The sequence below is a fragment of the Drosophila miranda genome, assembly GCF_003369915.1.
Source record: "Drosophila miranda strain MSH22 chromosome Y unlocalized genomic scaffold, D.miranda_PacBio2.1 Contig_Y1_pilon, whole genome shotgun sequence".
In the NCBI taxonomy this organism is placed as follows: domain Eukaryota; kingdom Metazoa; phylum Arthropoda; class Insecta; order Diptera; family Drosophilidae; genus Drosophila; species Drosophila miranda.
In genome coordinates, this window is record NW_022881603.1 from 5,493,169 (window position 1) to 5,514,351 (window position 21,183).

Here is a 21,183-nt window from a genome sequence, read left to right on the forward strand (position 1 = left end):
TCAACATCAACATATACCGTCTCACTCACACTCACTATACTATGTGCCCTTCACTCGCACTTATTGCTAGCATACGTTAAGGGACTAACTTTTGCCGACGAGACCACCTTGTATAATTGCATCATGAGCCGTATATGCTGCGGGCGAAACCGGTTTATGGCCGTGCCGACCTAGGACATACACACATATACACAACAACAAGCATATTTCTGGGTTGGCTCGAGCATGATGTATATTATTTGTAGGGGTCTGGTCTGGGGTTCTGTTGAGTCACGATCAAAGTCCAGAAAACACTCGGAGGAAATCAGAAGGCAAGCGAAAGAGACGCGAGCGCGCGACCAAACAAAAACAAACGCGGGGCCCAAAGTCTAATAGAATAAAGGTGCTTGCTTGCCAAGAATTCTGTGGCCGACCCGAATGCAGACGTATGTTCAACGTTCTCGAAGCCATCTCTAGTATAATGGAAATTTTATTTCATTTATTTGCTACACATGTCATATGCAGTGCGCCACTACACTACACTACCTTGCTTTCGATGTGTATGAAATATTTTATTATGGTTTCAGTTCAGTTTTCAGCAGCAGCAGCAGTGTGTTTGTTGAGGTGCCCTTGAAAACACTAGCGAGAAACTATCAAAAGTCTCACTCTATTTCCTCCAGCACTCGACTCTTTGGCGTTCACTTGACAGACAATACAATAATCGTGTGTTTCTTGTATTTTCACAATGTTTTTGGTGGTGTTCTCTGCTGCTTTACTGTTGTTCCGTGTAGTTGCTTTTGGGCTTAGTTGTTTTTAGTTGTTGCTCCGACGACTGCTGGGGCAGAACTGAGCGACGAAAAAGTTTAACTAATCGAATTAAGTACCTGCTTGTGGAGGGGCCACCGAGAGAGAGAGAGAGAGAGAGAGCAGTGTTATTTAAGAGCAAAAGCTCGCCGTGGGGGCAAAAACAAAACAGGTAAAACCGGCTTTTTCTGCATGTGTTCTCGTAATTCACTCGTAAACAAATTAAAGCGTGTCGTTTTTCGGGTGATCTGGTTATGTACGTCACTTCCAGTTGTTTACAGGGTACCACACCACCACACTATTACCTTGATCTCCGATTATACAGGAAATGTTCCACTTATACGAATTATACAATATTTTCACAGAGTGTCCGTCTGTCCGTCCTGGCCGTCTACAAATTGCTTATGTGTGCCAACAAATGATGGACCACGCCTACGAGGCGCAAAGGCTAATGCTTGTATTCATGAATAAAAGAATATATGTAATTTTATAATGTTTAAACGAACCCAAAAATCAATACTACAAAAACTGATAAATAAAGCCAAGAGGAAGGTGATTTTTCATAATTTAAATTTATTCATAAAACGAAACGATAAAATGATAAAACTACAGAATATATAGTAATTAAACGTATGGTATGCAAAAAATATGTACATTGAAGAAACTTGTACAAAAAATATACTATAGATAGCTCCGCCCTTCCCTTCCTTCGTCTAAAGGAATATAAATAATAAATACTTTATCGTGATACAAATACAAAATAATTGGCAAAGGCAGACAACACATGCAGGCTATATGGATATGACATAGTAACTCAGTTTAACCAAAACATATTTTAATGATAATAGCAATAGTTAAGAACAACAGAAAAGGCTCTTCTGCATGGGCTTGGCTTGGGCTCTTAGTTTCTCTAGTGGTTTGTGTGTTTTCTTTTTATTGGTTCCTAAACAAGTCAATAGTCAATATAAAATGCATGCGCACAGTTCCCGATTCCCAACTTTCGGGTCGGGCCGGCCCCTACTTGGGGCTGGACGTGGACTTGCGGCGGGCATCCGTTATAGCACCCCAGAGCTCGATGATGAAGTCGTCGGTGAAGCCAAAGGACTCGAGGTCTGAGTTGTCAATGGACTCGGCAAAGTCCATTGAGTTGGACTTTTTGTCGCCCAAATCCCAGATCTGCGACGCCAGCTCCGTGTCGTTGATGCCCATGAAGGACTCAAGCAGATTATTGATGGCATCGATCCCGGCCACCGTGGCCTCGTCGAACTGTGGCTCGATCTGTGCATTTCCGTTGGCCTTGAAACGGAGCGTCTCCTTGCCGCTGCCGTAGTTTCGTCCACCGCCGGCGCTGCCCGTGGCCCGGGACTGCCTGCGCGGCCCAATGCCCTGGAAACCGCTCCGCACGGGCTCCACCAGCCGCAGCGTGAAGGTATCGCCCGTGGGAATGTCCTTGAGCATGCGAGCCACCTCGTAGTGCCGCTTGCCCACCATATTTTGGCCATCAAGCTTCTCGATGTGATCGCCCACGCAGATGTGCTCGATGCGGTCGATGATCGAGTCCTCCTTGATGCGCTTGATGAAGGCGTAGCCGGCCCCATTGTCGGTGATGGTCAGCCCGAGGGCCTCCTGCGACTTAACAATCTCGATCTCCTTCGGCCGGCCCTTGCGGTGGGCGAATATGAAATCATCCAGCCCGATCTGGCCGCCCAACAGCCGGGCCATATCCACCTTGTGCGAGTTGAGCGTACAGAAAAGAATGTCCTTCTCCGAGATGTCGAAACACTCGGCGATCTTCTGGTACAGCTCCCGCACGCTCGAGAAGTCGTGGATGAGCCCCGTGGGGCTGCCGTGGGCCAGCTGGCAGTGGAACACTAGTGGGGGCTTTAAGTAGTCGGGACTGCTGTTATTATTGTTGTTGTTGTTATTGTTGTTCTGAATGGTGGCGGGTCCGCCAGAGGCACGCCCCTTCCCCCCCTCCCTGTTGTTGCTGTTCTGTGAGGCATTATCTGCTGCAGATCCCGGCTTGGTGGTTTTCCTCGTGAAGAGCGGCATGACTGGCGGTGGTCCCGGTCCTGGTTGCTCCGAAATGTCTGCGATTGGATCTGTGTGCGTAGAAAAAGGTGTGGGATCTCTTGGGATTAGGCGGGTTAGGATTCAATGCTTGTTTGTTTAAAGCTATAAAAATGGCTTTAGCCTTTTGGCTATAAAAATGATCTGATCTGATGCAGATTCAGCAATCTGATAGATATGGTCATTATCTATGATTCTGCGTTTTTAGTTTTCTCGTATCCTCAATATTATGGATGCAACAGATTTTCGTTCTTTGTGGGGGCGGAATGGGGTGTGGCGAAATTTTGAGATATACATTTTATAGTGAGAGCTAACAGGAGTGCGGATACCAAATTTGGTTACTCTATCGTTAATAGTCTCTGAGATTTGTGAATATCCCCGGATTTTCGTCCTTTGCGTGGGCGGAAGGTGGTGTGGCGAAATTTTGAAACAAACTCGTCTCGGTCCGATATATTAGGAGTGTGGATACCAAATTTGGTTGCTCTAGCTTTTATAGTCTCTGAGATCTAGGCGCTAATGTTTTACTCTAAGCAAAGCCGCCTATGCTACGTGTGTGTTAAAGAGAGACAGGGCGAGAAAAAATGAAATTGTTTTCTTGATGCTGGCTATAATAATAATACAATCCAATTCAGATTCTGCAGTCTAAAAGATATGGTCATTCTCTACGATTCTGCGTTTTTGGTTTTCTCATATCTTTAAAATTGTGGATGCCACAGATTTTCGTCCTTTGTGGGGGCGGAAGTGGGCGGGGCGAAGTTTTGAAATATTTTTGTAGCAGTGACATATCACAGAAGTCTGGATCCAAAACATCGTTGCTCTAGCTCTTATAGTCTTTGAGCACTAGGCGCTAATAGGGACGGACAGACGGACAGACAGACAGGGCTCAATCGACTCGGCTATTGATGCTGATCAAGAATATATACATATGTATACTTTATGGGGTCGGAAACGATTCCTTCTGGACGTGACACACATCTATTTTCACCACAAATCTAATATACCCCAATACTCATTTTGAGTATCGGGTATAAAAAGTGCAATAAAAAAAGAAATGTCCTCTCTATGAATAGTAGCAAAGACTATACAATACCAAGATGTCGCATGAGCGACCAAAAAGCTGTTCTATGGCGGGTCCTAACATTAGGACCCAAAAGGCACGAGGGAGCGCGCGGGGTTTCAATTCCCTTTTCGCCTGTACTTCGTCTCTACCGCGACCCCGCTGCCCATCGGTTTCGTCTGTTCGGCAACAGCACCGTCGAAGTGGTGGTCGCGGATCGCCGATGTCTTTGGAGCGGCACAGGTCCACAGGTACACACATATACACAACTACAAGCACATTTCTGGGTTGGCTCGAGCTCGTGCTGACCGAGGCATTGACGAAGCCGAGTAGCACTTCGGAGGCGAAGGTAGCCCCGCGCGTCCGTACCATGAAGCCTCAAACGAAAATTGAACGAGGGGGAACGTTGCGAGTTGCTGCGTACACCGCAACTCTACAGTTATACCCGATACTAAGTCAGTATGGCTCTCCTGCGGCAGACGCCGCTAATATTGAACCACACGACAAAGAGTGCGTGCGAGAGAGACAGAAAATCAGTCTGAGCGTGACGTCGGGCGCTGCGTGGCCACTGCAAATTGATTTCTTGCTTTTGGCTACAAAAATGATCCGATCTGATCCAGATTCAGCAATTCAGATATAGTCATTATCTATGATTCTGCGTTTTTAGTTTTCTCGAATCTGCAATGATGTGGATGCAACAGATTTTCGTCCTTTGTGGGGGTGGGGCGAAATTCTGAGATAAACGTTTTATAGTGAGATCTAACAGGAGTGCGGATACCAAATTTGGTTACTCTAGCCTTAATAGTCTCTGAGATTTGTGGATGCCCCAGATTTTCGTCCTTTGCGGGGGCGGAAGGGGGTGTGGCGAAATTTGGACACGAACCGGTCAAGGTCAGATATCACAGGAGTGTGGATACCAAATTTGGTTGCTCTGGCTCTTATAGGTTCTGAGATCCTTGAACTCATATTTTGCAATTGGCAAAGCCGACCATGAAACCTGTGTGTTAGAGAGAGACAGAGCGAGAAAGAATGAAATTGTTTTCTTGATTCTGGCTATAATAATTATACGATCTGGTTGAGATTTTACACTCTAGAACATATAGTCATCTTCTACGATTCTGCATTTTTGGTTTTATCGTATCTTTAAAAATGTGGATGCCACAGATTTTCGTCCTTTGTGGGGGCGGAAGTGGGCGGGGCAAAGTTTTGAAATATTTTTGTAGCAGTGACATTTCACAGATGTCTGGATCCAAAACATCGTTGCTCTAGCTCTTATAGTCTTTGAGCAATAGGCGCTGAAGGGGACGGACAGACGGACGGACGGACGGACGGACGGACGGACGGACGGACGGACGGACGGACGGACGGACGGACGGACGGACGGACAGACAGACAGGGCTCAATCGACTCGGCTATTGATGCTGATCAAGAATATATATACTTTATGGGGTCGGAAACGATTCCTTCTGGACGTTACACACATCCACTTTTACCACAAATCTAATATACCCCAATACTCATTTTGAGTATCGGGTATAAAAAGCATTTGTTCCTCATGCGACATCTTGGTATTGTATAGTCTTTGCTAAGAGTCAAATTTGGAATATTACCCAGCCTGTAACACACAGCAGCAGCAGAAACGGCGGACAATCACATTGGAATTGAACACATTTATATCACACAAACTATTTCAGTATTTGAGTACTTTTTGTTTGGTTATATCCAGCGATAAGATTGACAAATGCCTGATAAGACAACGGCAAAGATAAGGGATATATTGTATATTTGTGACGACTCTTTATCGGTCTGCAAAACGTCCGCCCGTAGTAGTCCGTCAAAGTGTACTGAACCTGCAGTGAAATGCCATGCCATCAGCTGGAAGCGACCATCATCACTCACGCCAATCGTTGGCATGCAGCACACTCCACTTTCTTTCTCTGTCTATCCCCCTTACCACTTCCGCTCAATAGGCGCAATGTCTGTGTGTCGCCTTCATGGAGAAGAGGAGTGGAGTTCATGAACCTTCCGCCCTCTGGATGCCTCTGGACTCCAGTACCCCACTTGTACGTACGTACACGCTTCTGTGGTGTCCAAATCCAAATCCAGATGCAGCTCCAGCTCCAGCTCCAGGATATATACAGATACACTAATAATTTTGATAAACCAATGAAAAATCCCAAAAATATATAGGCTCAGGTTAATCTAAATGATAGTGAAAGGCATTCTTTGATTTGCTTTTTGTACAGGGAGACTGCTTGCTGTAGTGTATGGTATATGAATACAACAGAGCACATCTGTCCAATCTAAGGAAAAACAACTTGAGACGAGCCCCTTAATTGATATGTATCTCTATTGCCACATACATATGTATAAGCGCACACATTCAAGTGCATACTCGGGTGTACATGTGTCTTGTGTTTGTGTGCTCGGAGAGGAGAGCGGTGATCATTCTGTAATATATGTACATATGTTATTCATGAGCAAAACAACTATTTCTAGCTGCGAGCCGAGTGGCTAGATAGAAAGATAACCCACCGCCGGCACCAAGGTCGAAATAGTTGAGAGCGCGTGAGTCGCTCGCGCCTTAGCCAATCCGATCTGATTCTGAATGGTTCCGAGCAAGAATACGTAGAAATACTCGTAGTTTCAGATACATATTGATGGTATACCGGTGAAACGATTTACGCAGTTCCCTCGCATAAAGCCATTGAGCATATAAACTTGTGCGGAAGTGACCAGGAGAGGGCCGGTAGGCGGGCAGTCAGGCCCTTCGAAGAGCAAAAAAACCGGTGCGGAGCTGGGTTGCGATTAGCGGAAAAAATTTTATGCGAAATGCAACAAATTGTTTAACAAAAAGCCAATGCATCGATAACGAGCTACAAAAAATATTTACAGAATATATGGCCAGAGGTATCATAAGTTAAGCGACCAGGGCCATTAGTGGGAAGGGAAATTCCACATTAAGGGTATCTCTCCTCAAAAGCTGTTGGACCGATCAATCCACCCGTTGGATAGTTTTCTCTCTGGCGATTTCATAATTGTGGGTTAATTGTTTTGCTTTGAATAAAGCGTAAAAAACTAAATACGCTTCCGCGTCGCCGGCTGTTTGTCTCTCCTCCCCACCGAGTAACAGTGTCTGTTGTTCTATTCCAATTTGTTTACCCGCCTCTGATTGGTGGCCGGCGTAGGGCTCTACGCTGCTCCCCCGCCCCGAGTGTTCTGGTAGCATATTCAGATATGTACAGGCTATACATAGAAGAGCTGTAATTCGCAGTAAACAATGAATAAATGCATTTTTTTCAGGCTACAGAAGAACGTGCGCTTGGAAATAACAACAGCCAACGATATTTTCGATTCTGTTTTGTATTTTTCTTCCAAGGCTTTAGTAATTTTTAGTTTTTTCTTTCTTAATGAACTTTTACGAAAACAAAGCCATTAAAACATTTACACAATCGAGTAGGCGACGCGTTTGGTGGAATTGGATAGCGATAGAGGGTTGTTATTGTGTTTTTATTATATTCTGCTACTGTCGTATGGAGGTGGTATGCTCTGATATCAGCGGAAATCCAGAACCAGCAATCAATATAATGCAACTTTGTCAACTGGCTAATTAGTTATGGAAATAAACAGCTTTAAGTCGATTTATAGAACCTACTCTAAAGATATTTGGGTAAAACGGGTAAGGGAAGCTTTGGTTGGGCTATCTTGAAAAATAAATGAAGGAATGCCTAATTATCTAATCAACAAGGAAAGGTCTATCCTGCACCTTTGCAAATGTAAGGGGAGACTGGTGTGTGCTGGAAATAATAATATTTCATATTGGAAGATTTCAAATTTCATTTAAACTGAAATTTTACTACCAACAAATTTATTTATTAATTGCATTCCGTGGCTAAATGCATTTTGCTATGGTATTTACGGCTGTACCTTCTACAATTAGAACATTGAAATGTACCTACAATCTATTATATTCATTCCCAAAAGATGTGATGTCGATATTTGGGGAACCTTGGAAACACAAAGGTTGGGCACTTCTTTTCCAATTTTTATGGAATCAACAAACTTTGAGATTTCAAACTCAAAACATACATATGTAAGTCCATGAACCCATCAAGAGACCACAAACTAAAGAGAAACGAGCTTTACAGTTTAAGAGAGCCTCTCTTCACGAATAACAGAGTTAATAAAAGCTCTATTTAAAGCTCCCAAAAGCTTAGTAGAGTGGGGAAAAGAGGGTGAGAGGGAATGTGTCGCTGGGGATCGCGCATTTCGTTGACTAGCTAAATTTTTGCGGCTCCACAAAATTCGCCGGCAACGGTGCTGAAGGGGTGGGGGAGGGTGAGGGGGAGGGGGAGGGGTTGAGGGAGGGAGAGATCCAGCGGACTTATGATCTTTGGAAACGGTGAAATTTAATTCCAAAAGTCAACATTTTGTGGGCAAAGCAGAAAATTAAGCTGATGCAAAAAGAGGGGGAATATTGGGGGGAGACAAAGCAAATGTTGGCGATACATACATACATATGCATCTGTATGTATATGAGTGCTAGTTTTCGTGGAAGATATACATATGGATATAAAGTGAAAGTTCTCTTGGGTGGACACTCATTGGGAGATCATTTAAGTAAGAGAGCCTTTATTGTACCCATGTACAAAAATCACACTGTTCACTGATGACCCAGATTATACGACACTGATAGTAGTACAAGTATGTAAAGTGAAAGTTCTCTTGGGTGGACACTCATTGGGAGATCATTTAAGTAAGAGAGCCTTTATTGTACCCATGTACAAAAATCACACTGTTCACTGATGACCCAGATTATACGACACTGATAGAAGTACAAGTACGGTGAAAAGACCGTATTAGTGCTACTGTACAATATGTATGTGCACCGAAAAGTATAATTTATGTACCGTTTTTAAGTTTATCATTAACAGACACGATTTACACGATTTTTTGTAGTTTTAGTTTTTAGGTACTCGTAAACTCCACTGCATTATTCATAATTTTCTGATATTTGTAAGGTTTTTCCGGACCGAAAAAAAGCAAACCCAATGTCGAATCATTCGGTCGATGGTGAGGTTGCCCGTGATCCAGTGCTCTGAACTCGGCTCAGGTTCATTTGCATTGCAGCCCTGTGCCTGCGCGGTCGTATCGAATCACCCTTTATGTGGAGCACCAGCGCTAGCGCCTAGAGAGCATATCAAAACGCCAGTGGTGGACACGGGCAGCACACCGAAATAACAATGGACACATGCAGAGACCACACAAGACACACATACACTCAAAATACTGGAGAAGTTTTGAAAACATTTAACCGTTTCACCTCGCTGAACGCCTGGCACGAATGAGCAAATTAAGCAAACGAACTATAGCCACTCCAAAAAAAAAGAGAAAAAAAGATCCGTATCCAACTCTGTTTTGGGCTAAAATTACCAAACACGGCAGCACCTTTCAACTTAATCTCTTGGCAAAATTCCTTTAAAAGATATGAGATGAAATGAGCAAATTAATAGCAAATAATAATAATAATGATCCCCTACTTATAGGAAAAGCGTAATTGCAGTGATATTGCACATATGATTGCGCATAAGAAACGTAAAGAGCGTGCCATAAAAAGCACAGTTAAGCTGATTACGAACATGACACTACAATGGCAGTCGGCAGTCGGCATGGCAACCACTGGCTGGCTCCGCTCTGGCTCTGACTGCAACAATGAAGCCGATTCTTGGCGCTGCGCTGCCGCTTTTCATAGAATACCCGGCGTATTGAAATGTCACGCAAGCAAATTACATAAATGGTGTAGCTTCCGCTTGAAGAGCGGAGAGAAGCAGCAACAAAAATCAGACACCGATGCATCAGGGGAGAATAGTAGGAGAGAGCCTATGCGATTTGCACGTACGAAAACAACTGTTACGAGGCGAGGAATGGAACGGCAAAAGGTAACCCAGCAATGGGCCAATGGACTGCAATGGAAAAGAGAGAGAGAGAGGGGGGGAGAGGTACAGATGGAACTAGAAGGAGAGGACTTCGCTAGATCCAAACAATTTCCGAGCTGCTCTCACGAACCTAACGGTTACGTTACTCTCTCGTTCCGACTCCAAAATCTTCTTCTGCCAAAACTGTTAAGCCACAAAACCTTGCTTTGCATTTGAATTTCTTTTCGTTCGGAGCCCACTGACCAACTTCACGGTTTGTTAACAATTTAATGTGCCTACAAATTGCCCAAGTCTTGAGTTTCTTTGGTCATGCTTGGCTCTTTCGTCGCGCCCACTGCCAAAGAACCTGAGAATTTGTCTGGGAGGAAAACTAAATGCGTAGAGGCACGTGCTCCGTGCTCTTGGCCAGCGTTCGCTAGGAGTTGAGCAGCATAGCAAACAATCAAAAGTTGTAATAAATACTACTTTGCTTTGCGTGTTGGCTGCGAAAATGAAATGCCCAGCAACTGTGTGAAATTTTTCTCTTTATAATCGTTATTATTTTATGGCCATCCCATCACGGTCTCGCTGCGCAAGCAGTATTTTGTAATTTTACTTTTCCTTCATTTCGATGTTGGAAAATCAATTTGGCCGTGAAATTGGGGAGGCAGCAAAACGTGCTTTTTGCACCCCAACAAAAGGGAATTTTTTTTTGCGGCGACGCAGTTGTTGAAGACAGCCGGCACCCTGAAGAGATCAAGACCCAACCTCAATCTGCAGTAGGTACTCGTATGTACATACATAAATATGTATGTTGCCCAGCATAAACAAGAATCTGAATGAACTTGAGGCAGGGAATGGCCAAAACATTGTTTTTTGTGCAGGTCTGTTACATAGGAATAAATTATGTGTGTATATGGTATATTTTCGGGTTGGTCTGATGTATGAAATCATTTCCGCTTTCCATGAGGTTATCCTATTGTAGAGCATGGCATGACATAAGTGGGGTGTGGTTGTGGTGCCCATAGGCTGTGGAAAACACTTGTCCGTCAACGACTAAAGTTAATAATTAACTGCCAAACGTGACACGCCCTGACGGGGGAGAGCTGTTGTACAGCAGCTGCTAAAAATCAATAAGCTACCGAAACTGCAACGATTTCTGGACTGCCCTTTCCCAGAGGTTTATAAATAAAAGGAAATTGCAGAACGTAGTTACATGTTAAATGTACTGCGTGTGTGTGTGGGGGAGAGGGGGAAATCACATGACTACTTCTTACACAAAAGATGGGAAAATATAAGCCCAGACACCAAGTCCCTTTCACTTTATTTGTTTACTGCTAAAAAATATGTTAGGCAAATGAATGAATGCCAAAGATGCTGATGCTGCTGTTGCCACAATGGAAAATAGTAAAGAAACGAAACCAATTTGTATGTACACTGGTGCTCATACACTTAAGCCACAAGAACTACACCAAGAATTTAAGCGAATTTCAAGAAAAGTTTTTATTTTACAGCTCCCATTTTTTGTCCCAAATTAGTTCTATATGTCAGTGTTTTAATACAACAACAACCAAGTTATGAAAATATATAGTCAGCGAAATAATTAAAAAATCTGAAATCATCTCCAAAATATCCTGCTCATATACTTAAGCCAGCTCAAAAAAATGGTTAAAAAAGTTAAAATTTGCCCAGTATTCCTAGTATTTTTAATAAAACTACTTTAATATTTAGCAGGATGACCTTTCTGCTTAAGAAAAGTGGACCAACGCCTTGGTATTGAATCTACAGGACGTGAGCACTGTTGAGGGGTGATTTTCCTCCATTCTTCCTGTAAAATTTGACACAAATCCTTTTAATTGCTGGTTTTTTTTGGGCAACGACTTGGTTTAGAATTCCCCACAAGTTCTCTATAGGGTTCTGGTCGGAACTCTGCGGAGGCCATTACAAAACATTGATTCCCTCTTGGTTAACCCACGACTTGACTATCCTGCAGCAATGTATCGGGTCCTTGTCCTGTTAAAATATCCAGGCAAGTGGCAATTTATGGGCATGTTCTCCAGATAATGTGTTACTCAGAATGTCTATCTACATTTCGGCATTCATAATACTTTGAATCTTCACCAGGGGACCTAAGCCCGATGCGGTGAAACAGCCCCAGACCATGATCGAAGCGCCACAATGTTTAACGGTCTTCTTTGTGTATTCTGGAGTTAATTATTTGTTGGGAGGACGTCGTACATATAGTTTACCATCACTTCTAAAGACATTAAACTTGGATTTTTCGATCCAAACAATCATATTTCAAAAATTGGGACCTTGGTGAGTATGCACTGTGGCGAATTGAAGGCGCTTTTTAACATTCATGATGGATAGCAATGGGCTTAGGTCCCCTGATGATTTCAGATTTTTTAATTATTTCGCTGACTATATATTTTCATAACTTGGTTGTTGTTGTATTAAAACACTGACATATAGAACTAATTTGAGACAAAAAATGGGAGCTGTAAAATAAAAACTTTTCTTGATATTCGCTTAAATTCTTGGTGTAGTTCTTGTGGCTTAAGTGTATGAGCACCACTGTATAAGCCACCACGCACCACCACCAAGCAGAGATGGAGACAAGAGACAGCCCACAGATCAGACGTCAATATCGAAAGTTGGTTGCAATACGCACCTGCTGCCGCTACTGCTGCTGATGCTGATGCTCCTCCTCTCAGGCTGCACTTGACTGCGTATATCAATTCGCCAATAATCGTTTCGTTTAGTGCCTGGTGCCGTAGTTGTAGGTTTTCCGACTTCCACTTGACTTTGACTCTCCTGGGCGCGCGAGAAAGCACCGCTAATGAGCGAGGAAAGCGGACGTACCCGTATAAGATACTCAGAGCCCAGACCAGGTTGTTGTTGCTGCTGCTGCTGCTCGCACACACACACACACACACAAAACAATTTGTTCTTTTTTTTAACACGTTATTGAATCTCTTTCACCGAACCAACTGGTTTTTACTGCTCGCTAAATACATACACATTACCAACCACTTTCCTGGGTTCTTCTCTTTTATTTCGCAAGTCAAACGACTATTTCCGCTCTACCAAAACACTCCAGATTTTGGTGATTTTTCACTACACAATTTTGATAATCACGAGGTATTTACTTAAAACTTCCAGGTGTTTTAAATGACAGAGCGGCTTAGGCGGAAATTTGAGCGCGGTGTCAGCTGATTAGCGATGACAACAAGCTTGCATATTAGAGAAATTTGAGGGCGATGCAGGTCCCTCAGAAATATACCGAGCAACGTCGCAAATTTCAAAATATACCGCAAATATACTGACGAAGTATTAGTCCATCATATTCCTAGTTTTTGATGTTCGGTTGAATAATACTAGCTGGCCAAGACCCTCAGTGCTGAACTCATAATTTTATCCAATTTATAAAACAATTTCCTACAAGACTGGTTAAATTTAAGTTTTCACCTTTATTGCCTTGCTGATAAAATAAGGTTTAAACAAAACCGGTGCGCAACAATTTCCACAAAATTCATTTCCCTACATGGTAACTACACAATTGCTACAATTGAACTACATTTTAATGTAATTAACAATTTTTTTCAAATAAGTGCAAGTGTAAAAAAACCTCCGTTTTGACAATTAATATTTTGATTGCAAACGATCAGGAATTCGATGCTGATCGTGAATTAGTATTCGATTTGGCGTGGGACATGGCTCTAAATGGCATTTCTACACGGTTTCTACATTGGTGCACTGGGCAAGAGGGTGAATCCATAAAGCGTCTTAAAATGTGCTGGAAAATACTATTAAAAGTATGCAATTTGCAAGTTGTGTGAGATAGACGTGGTGGTAAGAAAATCAGTGTGACGACTCTCAGAAATATACCAAAATATATACCGCTGACACAATCGAACTTAGCCCACTTAAGCCCACATATATAAACAGTTCAACGATTTGTGGTAAATGGGGGAAAATATTATCAATTGTAGATTATCAATTTTCTCTGATCTTAAAAAAACTTTTCTAAAATCATTCCATGTTCATTATTTTCGGTGGAATATTAAAATACCCACAATGGGTTAATCGTTCTCCGTCAAAGATTGCGCTCCATGTGCCCACATCCAAGCATAGTCCTCAGAGAAACACTGGCAATTCCCAGTGCCCGCCATCGGTCATTTTTGGAATAGTTTCAAGCATTTAAAGTCGTGTCTAAACAAAAGGGGATCTCTCGATCTCTTACCCTATATAAACGAGAATTTAGTTCGAGGCCTCATGTTGTTTTGTGGGTTTCGGTTTCAGTTGTAGTTGGTTAGAGCATTATAATTAGTCAAGATCAGGTGGAAATCGAATCGAAGTGGCCAAAGATTATATAGAGAAAGATGAAGTGAAGTAAAGCAAGTGTTACACACAGGTGGGACGCACACGCAAATCAGTGCAGAATGAAATACAATAGTGCGACAGTTGGACATTACCTAATTTATTGTAACAATTCTCCTTTTAAAAGGTTGGGTAAGGAACGGTAGCACATGTACATTTAATAAAAGTAAAGTTTCGTTTCCATTCTATTTCCGAACGGTGTAGGCATTGAAAATCTCAATCCAGTAGCCGTCGGGATCTTTGATGCAGGCCAATCCCTTCATGCGGCCATCGTCTGGTTTCTTCACAAACTCGACTCCCTGTTCCTCGAATCTGTAGGGCTTGCATGGTTAGACAAAGTTTTTAAATCTTATGAAATGATTGTTTACCGCTTGCAGGCAGCATAGACATCAGGAACCATCAGTCCAATGTGGACAAAGCCACTGGGTTCGCTGTTTCCGTTGTGATAGATCTGCTTCAAGTCATTTTCAGTGCCCCAGCTGCTATAATTATAGAAAGCCATTTACACTCCCTCATCTACAGCACAAAAGGAACACTTACTGGGTCAACTCAATGGTTGCCTTGCTGCTCAACGCCCAGCTCCTGCGCTCCTTGGGATCCTTGGGTATATCGTCGGCACTCTCATAGCTGCAGTTGAGTAATATGAAAAGTAATTGTCATTATAGATGTCCGATAGGGGAGCTAGGCACTTAGATAAGCGAGTGACGTCTGGTCTGCCCTTTCCACTTAACCTACCCCATGAAATACAAAGAAAACATGGACTCGGGGAAGTCCAATTTCGCCAGCAATGTCATGCCTAGGACGCCTGTAGCGACTTCCGGGGGTCCTTAATGCGATACATGGTTTGTTGGAACAGAAATTCCTATATAGAATATCGCAATGACGCGTGTTAATGGATTCTACTCGATCGGCCTTTTTCTGCAATGTCTTGGTTACCTCTGTTGCCTTATCCGGCTTTTTGCACAAGGCTTCGGCCTCGGCATTGCTTATGCCTGTGACATCACCCATTTCGTAGTATTTCAATTTTTCAATCGCACCTGTTGACAACAAAATTTTTATCTTTTTGCGCAAGGCGTCCGCCTCAGAATTATACCGAAATATACTGTCTCATTTTTAAAAATATACCGTAAATATACCGATGAAGAAACAAACTTAAACTCCCTCTATTTAAACAGGATAACAACTTCAGCTATGCCGCGGAAATAATATTGATAATAATTCCTTTATTTCCTCTTTACATACAAAACATACAAGCCATAATTTCCGTGGATAGTATTTTAATACCCACTGGTCGACACTAGGTTAATCGTTTTATATCCATGATCGGAAATCATTGATTTTGATATTCGATTTAATATTACTAGCTGGCTAGGACTTCCATACCTGAACACATGATTTTATTCGATTGATACATCAATTTCCTTCAAGATTGGTTAGTTTTAAGTACTCCCTTTTATTGTATTTTTTCTAAAAAAAAGTTTCTGCGAAAAAGGTCAAACAAATAAAACGTAAGTGAATAATTAATTTTCCATTGCTAAATTTTGATGTTCCATTGAATAATGCTGTCTAACTAAGAGTCTCAGCCCTGCCTACATAATTTGATGCCATTGATGAATACATTTTCTATAAGATTAACTACTCTTAAGTACTCCTTTGTAAACTTTTAATAGCACGGTTTTATTATATGTTCTTCTTTCTTGATCGTCGTATTCGAATGAATGTGTGTTGGCATATCGATACTTGTCCTCGACTATCGAGTACATTGGTATTTCTTATAATACTATCGATGAGTAAATCTTAAACTAATATTCAAATCTTATAAACTAATATTCATATCTTACATTCGGGCAACCTGACTACAGATCGCCCACGATCTACACACTAAAGCATACAGTTGGTTAAACATTTCTTATTCGGTATTGTCTTACTTAACATACTATTTCATCGATTAACAACATGAGACCATGGTTTTATCCTTACACTCTACCCAGGGTTTAAGCCTTGCTGGTTCTAGTATACTTCGGAATGGCATTTGAGTCAACTGACAGTCCTCAATGTCGACAACCTCATAACGATCATTATCCAATACTCTATTGATCCTGTACGGTCCTCGATACTTTGGTGCGAACTTCTTATTGATCCCCGGTGTTGTGTCCACATGCCGGACTGCTACATAGTCACCAGGTTCATACTTTAATAGAGCCCCATGATTATGGGCATACATCTTCTCATTTCTTTTCTGCGACAACCGTATGTTCTCACTTGCTATTTATCTTATAGTTTCCAACTCTCTAAGTTCTGACGCTAACTTCTCCTCTAGATATTCGGTTAATTCATCTACAACGGGTCCTTTCTGGGGTATTCCAAATAACAATGTGCTAGGTGTCTTTTTCGTACAGCTGTTAACGGAGTTATTAATGGCGTGCTCTACCTTGCTCATCAACCTATACCAATCGGCTTGCTCAACTGGCTCTGACAGTTTTCATAACATAGGAGTAAGAACACGATTCACCCGCTCCACTTGGCCATTCGCCTGCGGTGCACCTGTAGCTACCTTAATGTGCTCTATCCCTCTCTCCTGCAGAAAACTAGAGAACTCTAACGAGGTGAAACAGGTCCCACAATCTGATATTATCCTAGTAGGGCGACTATAGAAATCAAAATATTTACTTAAGGCATCCTTCGCTTCCCGCGTGCTGGTACTATTAACCGGGAACAATTTGACAAACTTAGTGAATGCATCTATTACCACAAGGAGGTGTTTTCGCTTAGATCTAATACTCGGCAACGGACCCAAATGATCAGCATGTAGGGTATGAAAAGGAACACACGACTTTGGGATACTATGGAGCGTTCTGTTATGGATTGTTTTAGGCATCGAGTGTAGTATACACGGTAGACAGTTTCTGATGAACCTTGCCACTTTACTTCTCATTGACGGAAACCAGTAGGTCCTCAAAAGGTCACTCACGCACTTCTCTGCGGCCAGATGTCCTAGTTTTTCGTGTGACCGCCTTATCAACTGCTCTTCCATACACATTGCTACATAGAAACATAGTTTGTTTTCACAACTCCTCTTGTAAACAATACCATCTATCATTTCAAAATCTACTTCAATTCCATCCTCTAGCATTTTTCGAATCCTAACTACTTCCTTGTCTCGCATCTGTTCTGTTTGCAAAATCAAATCAACATCTTCTGGCGTTGCACCTACTACCCCAACTATCAATGATTTTAGTAATCTTTCCTCCTGAAACTCTAACTTGTCCCTCTCTACTGTATCCTCAACACATTTTTTCTCTTTATCTGAATTCCTACTACTAATGTACTTTCCTCCCCCCACCACATCGTTAACGCTTCCTCTAAATTGGCTCAAATCTCCAATTTCAATCTTCGATCCATCCTCTTCCCTATATTCACTATTCTCTATGTTATCTCTACAATCACTACCAAGGTTCTCTCTATCATCAGACTTCCACCTATTTCCCAATCTACTTCCTACTGCACTTGATTCTCCACACTCAATCGAAGGGTTCTGTACGGTACTACTACGCTCTCTACTGATATTTAATTCTCTACACTTAATCACAGGGTTCTCTACGGTACCTCTATGCTCACTACCAGGGTTGTCTCTACTTACACTATTCCTTTTATATTGCTTTCTACTCTCATCTTATTCTAAATTAGACTTTTCTAAACCGTATTTGACTCTATAACCATCCTCTAACATATTCGTCACTTGATCTTGTCTGCTCAGCGCATCAACGTGCGCCATACTGGCCCCAGGTCTGTGCATAATGGAGTAATCATAGTTCTCTAACTCTAGGGACCACCGTGCTATCTTAGGACTAATTGACTTTCTGGTTAACGTCTGTACTAACGAATTACAATCCGTGATTATTTTGAAGGACCTATGCTCCAAATATGCTCTAAAACGCCTCAATGCATAAATTATAGCCAATGTCTCTAGTTCGAAACTATGATAACGTGATTCTCTTTCTGTTGTTTTGCCGGAATAATAGGACACAGGGTGCATCTTCCCATCATCTTGTCTTTGCATCAGTATTGCGCCATAACCGTATGAACTTGCGTCTGTATGTAATTCCGTTTCTCTATTTGGGCTAAAAATGGCTAATACTGGAGGATTTGCCAACGCATTCTTAAGAGTTTCAAACGTCTTCACATGTTCTCTATTCATGGGAAACGGACCACCTTCTTTTAACAACTGCACCAAGGGCTTAGCTGTCGTCGCAAATGACAACATGAAACGTCGAAAATACGAAAAGAATCCCAAGCATGAGTGCAGTGCTTTTACATTTTGAGGGACTGGGTATTTTTTCAAGGCCTCAATATGGGAATCACTAGGAACTATTCCGTTTTGATTAACTTTATACCCCAGGAAATCGATGTTTCGATTGACAAACCTAGACTTTTTTAGATTTATCTCTAAATTTTGCTCGCTAAACCGAATGCATAGTCTTTTTAATATATCCATGTGTTCTTCAACTGTTTTAGTCGCTACTAATATATCATCCATGTACACTACAATGCTTTTTTTCAAGAGCTCCGAAATAAATCTTTGAAAAATAGCGGATCCATTTTTTAACCCAAAGGGCATTCTCAAGTACTCATACTGTCCTTGCGGTGTCACAAACGATGTATACGGAACTGATTTTTCTTCTACGCCTATTTGATGATACCCACTTTTCAAATCTATAATGGAAAAACAGCACATGTTGTTGTTGGAGACTCACTATGACGGATTACTTTCTTTTCTGACAGATCATCTACTATTTCAGCTACTTTCTCTCTCTCATGGTAGGATAAACGACGCGGAGTACAATGAAATGGTGTTGTTTCTGTTACACGAATCTGCATCTGATACTTTGGTGGTGCTTTAAAGTCAAATTCTTTGTGTAAATAGTATGTCTTAATAACTTCCCTACACTTTTCTGCAAGAGTGGGGACAAATTCGAAACCTACGTTAATATGTTCCTCTTCATCAATCTCTACCGACGCACAAAAGTTACTGAATTCGTCGCCTTGATTCATATTCTCGATGACCATTTTGTCATTCCTTGAGTTTTCTTGTGTCTGATTTTTAAATGGATTAGAACGTTTGATTAGCTCGCTTCTTTCTGATTGATTACCATCTAACTTATCATATAGTCTTATGCTAATATTATTTTTACTTTCGGTGAATAAAGACGCGCAGGTTAAACTAATAGCTTTTTGCTTTAACGAACTTAATGGTGTGTGTTGCTTCGCATTGATATTTTTCTTATGAACTAATTTTACTTCAATAACTTTAAGGGCATCGCGTCCCAACAATACCGGCAAAGGCAGCATGTTATCATCTACGATGTTTAATAAAACGATATATTTATTTGTGCAAAATTCAATATGGCACTTAAATTTTCCCCATATGGGAATTGGTTGTCCTCCTAGTCCATAGTATTTCCTAACTTCATTATAGGCTTCAACTATAGCCGACTTCGGTATCAAAGACTTATGAATAAAACTTACAGGGCTACCTGTATCAAATAGACTAAAAATACTGACGCCTCTTTGTTCACCAAACGGAAGTCATAAAGTGATTAACTGGACAGCCGCTAAATCGTCGTTGTTTTTTCTCCTGGTCGCTCCTCATCTTGAACTGCAGCTACCCTAGTGGCCATCTTTCGTTTCGGGCACTGCGAATATAGGTGGCTGGTACTCCAACAGTTAAAACATGCCCCATTCGGTCTCTTTGGCTGACTGCATTCCTTCATAACGTGCCCAAATTGCCGACAGTTGTAGCAACGCATTGCGCCACCACCTTGCTGCTGCCCAACTGCCATACTCACATTTAGTTTTCCCTTTGTCATACCTTCGCTACGAATTGTTACGACGCCAGGAGCTCTTCTGACCTTATCATAGGTGACCATCTTGTCACGCAACTCGTTGAGTGTGCTGCAATATAGCATGGATGCTGCCATGCCCGTCTTGTCCTGCAGTCCCTCTACGATGAATTTGACCACATCGCTCGTGGCCATGTCTGCTTGCGACGCTATGCTGCATCGGATCGACAAAAAAACTTTCAAAATGATTTTGGAGAAAGTTCAACCCCATTAAGGTGTTACCAGGAAGTTATCTCCCTCTACGCAATTGGCTTCAGTAATGTGATATCTCGCCACTGGCTGCTACCAGTGGGCAGTTGCTAAAGACCACCATATAAACATTGGACGCAGTACATTTGGAAAGATTCTTCACAAACTTATTCCGTTGATGGACAGGCTGTTATGTATTGAGTTCATTTCGTTGTAGATGAATAATCATCAATTGCAACAATCATATGAATATTTCTATCGGAACTTTAAATTGCCTCGAATTGGTGCCTGTGTGGATGGAACTCATATCAGAATACTAAAGCCTGTACAAAACCACTCCGTGTTCTATAATAGGAAATGATTTTATAGCATGAATGCCATGGTGGTGTGTAACTACAACATGGAGATAATTGCTATTGATGCCACGCACCCTGGTTCCTGCCATGACTCCATCATTTGGAATCACTCCCCTGCTAGGGAATATTTATCCACGACCATTAATGGGTTTGTTTTGGCTGATTCGGGCTACGCTCTAGAGAGTTTTGTTCTGACTCCTTATAGGAGCGCGGAGATAGCCACCTATCAGCACAGATTCAACATAAAGCATACTGGAGCACGAAATATTATAGAACGCACCATTGGAGTCCTTAAAAGCCGTTTCCGTTGCTTGCAACGCACTTTAAATTACCCACCAATATTTTGTTGCCAAATTATAAATGTATGCTGTGCCCTGCACAATATTTGTAGAAGACGTAATGTCTTAATCGAGGAGGATGTTCGATTTGACGACCCTTTAGACACTGAAAATGAATTCGACGACACTGAAAATAATGGATCATCTATACGCGATGAAATAGCTCAGGCCATTCCTTATTAAAATGCAAAA

The 21,183-nt window shown here is 41.9% G+C and overlaps 1 protein-coding gene and 1 pseudogene across 5 annotated transcripts; both read right to left on the minus strand.

Annotated features, from left to right (window-relative positions):
* Positions 1–1,702: 1,702 nt before the first annotated feature.
* Positions 1,703–13,055, minus strand: LOC117190747 (PDZ domain-containing protein GIPC3-like). 5 transcript variants are annotated; one of them, XM_033395808.1, is made up of 2 exons: positions 12,500–13,055; positions 1,703–2,885 (listed from the first exon to the last, which is right to left on the minus strand). In XM_033395808.1, exon 2 carries the CDS (start codon positions 2,833–2,835, stop codon positions 1,801–1,803), a length of 1,035 nt encoding a protein of 344 aa, XP_033251699.1. In that variant the 5' UTR covers positions 2,836–2,885; positions 12,500–13,055; the 3' UTR covers positions 1,703–1,800. The 5 variants fall into 5 exon arrangements, with proteins under 5 accessions (XP_033251699.1, XP_033251700.1, XP_033251697.1 ...); XM_033395809.1 differs by lacking the exon at positions 12,500–13,055 and adding an exon at positions 5,982–6,126; XM_033395806.1 differs by lacking the exon at positions 12,500–13,055 and adding an exon at positions 5,865–6,126.
* Positions 13,056–14,287: 1,232 nt separating this feature from the next.
* LOC117191923 lies at positions 14,288–15,285 on the minus strand (annotated as a pseudogene).
* Between the last annotated feature and the right edge of the window lie 5,898 nt (positions 15,286–21,183).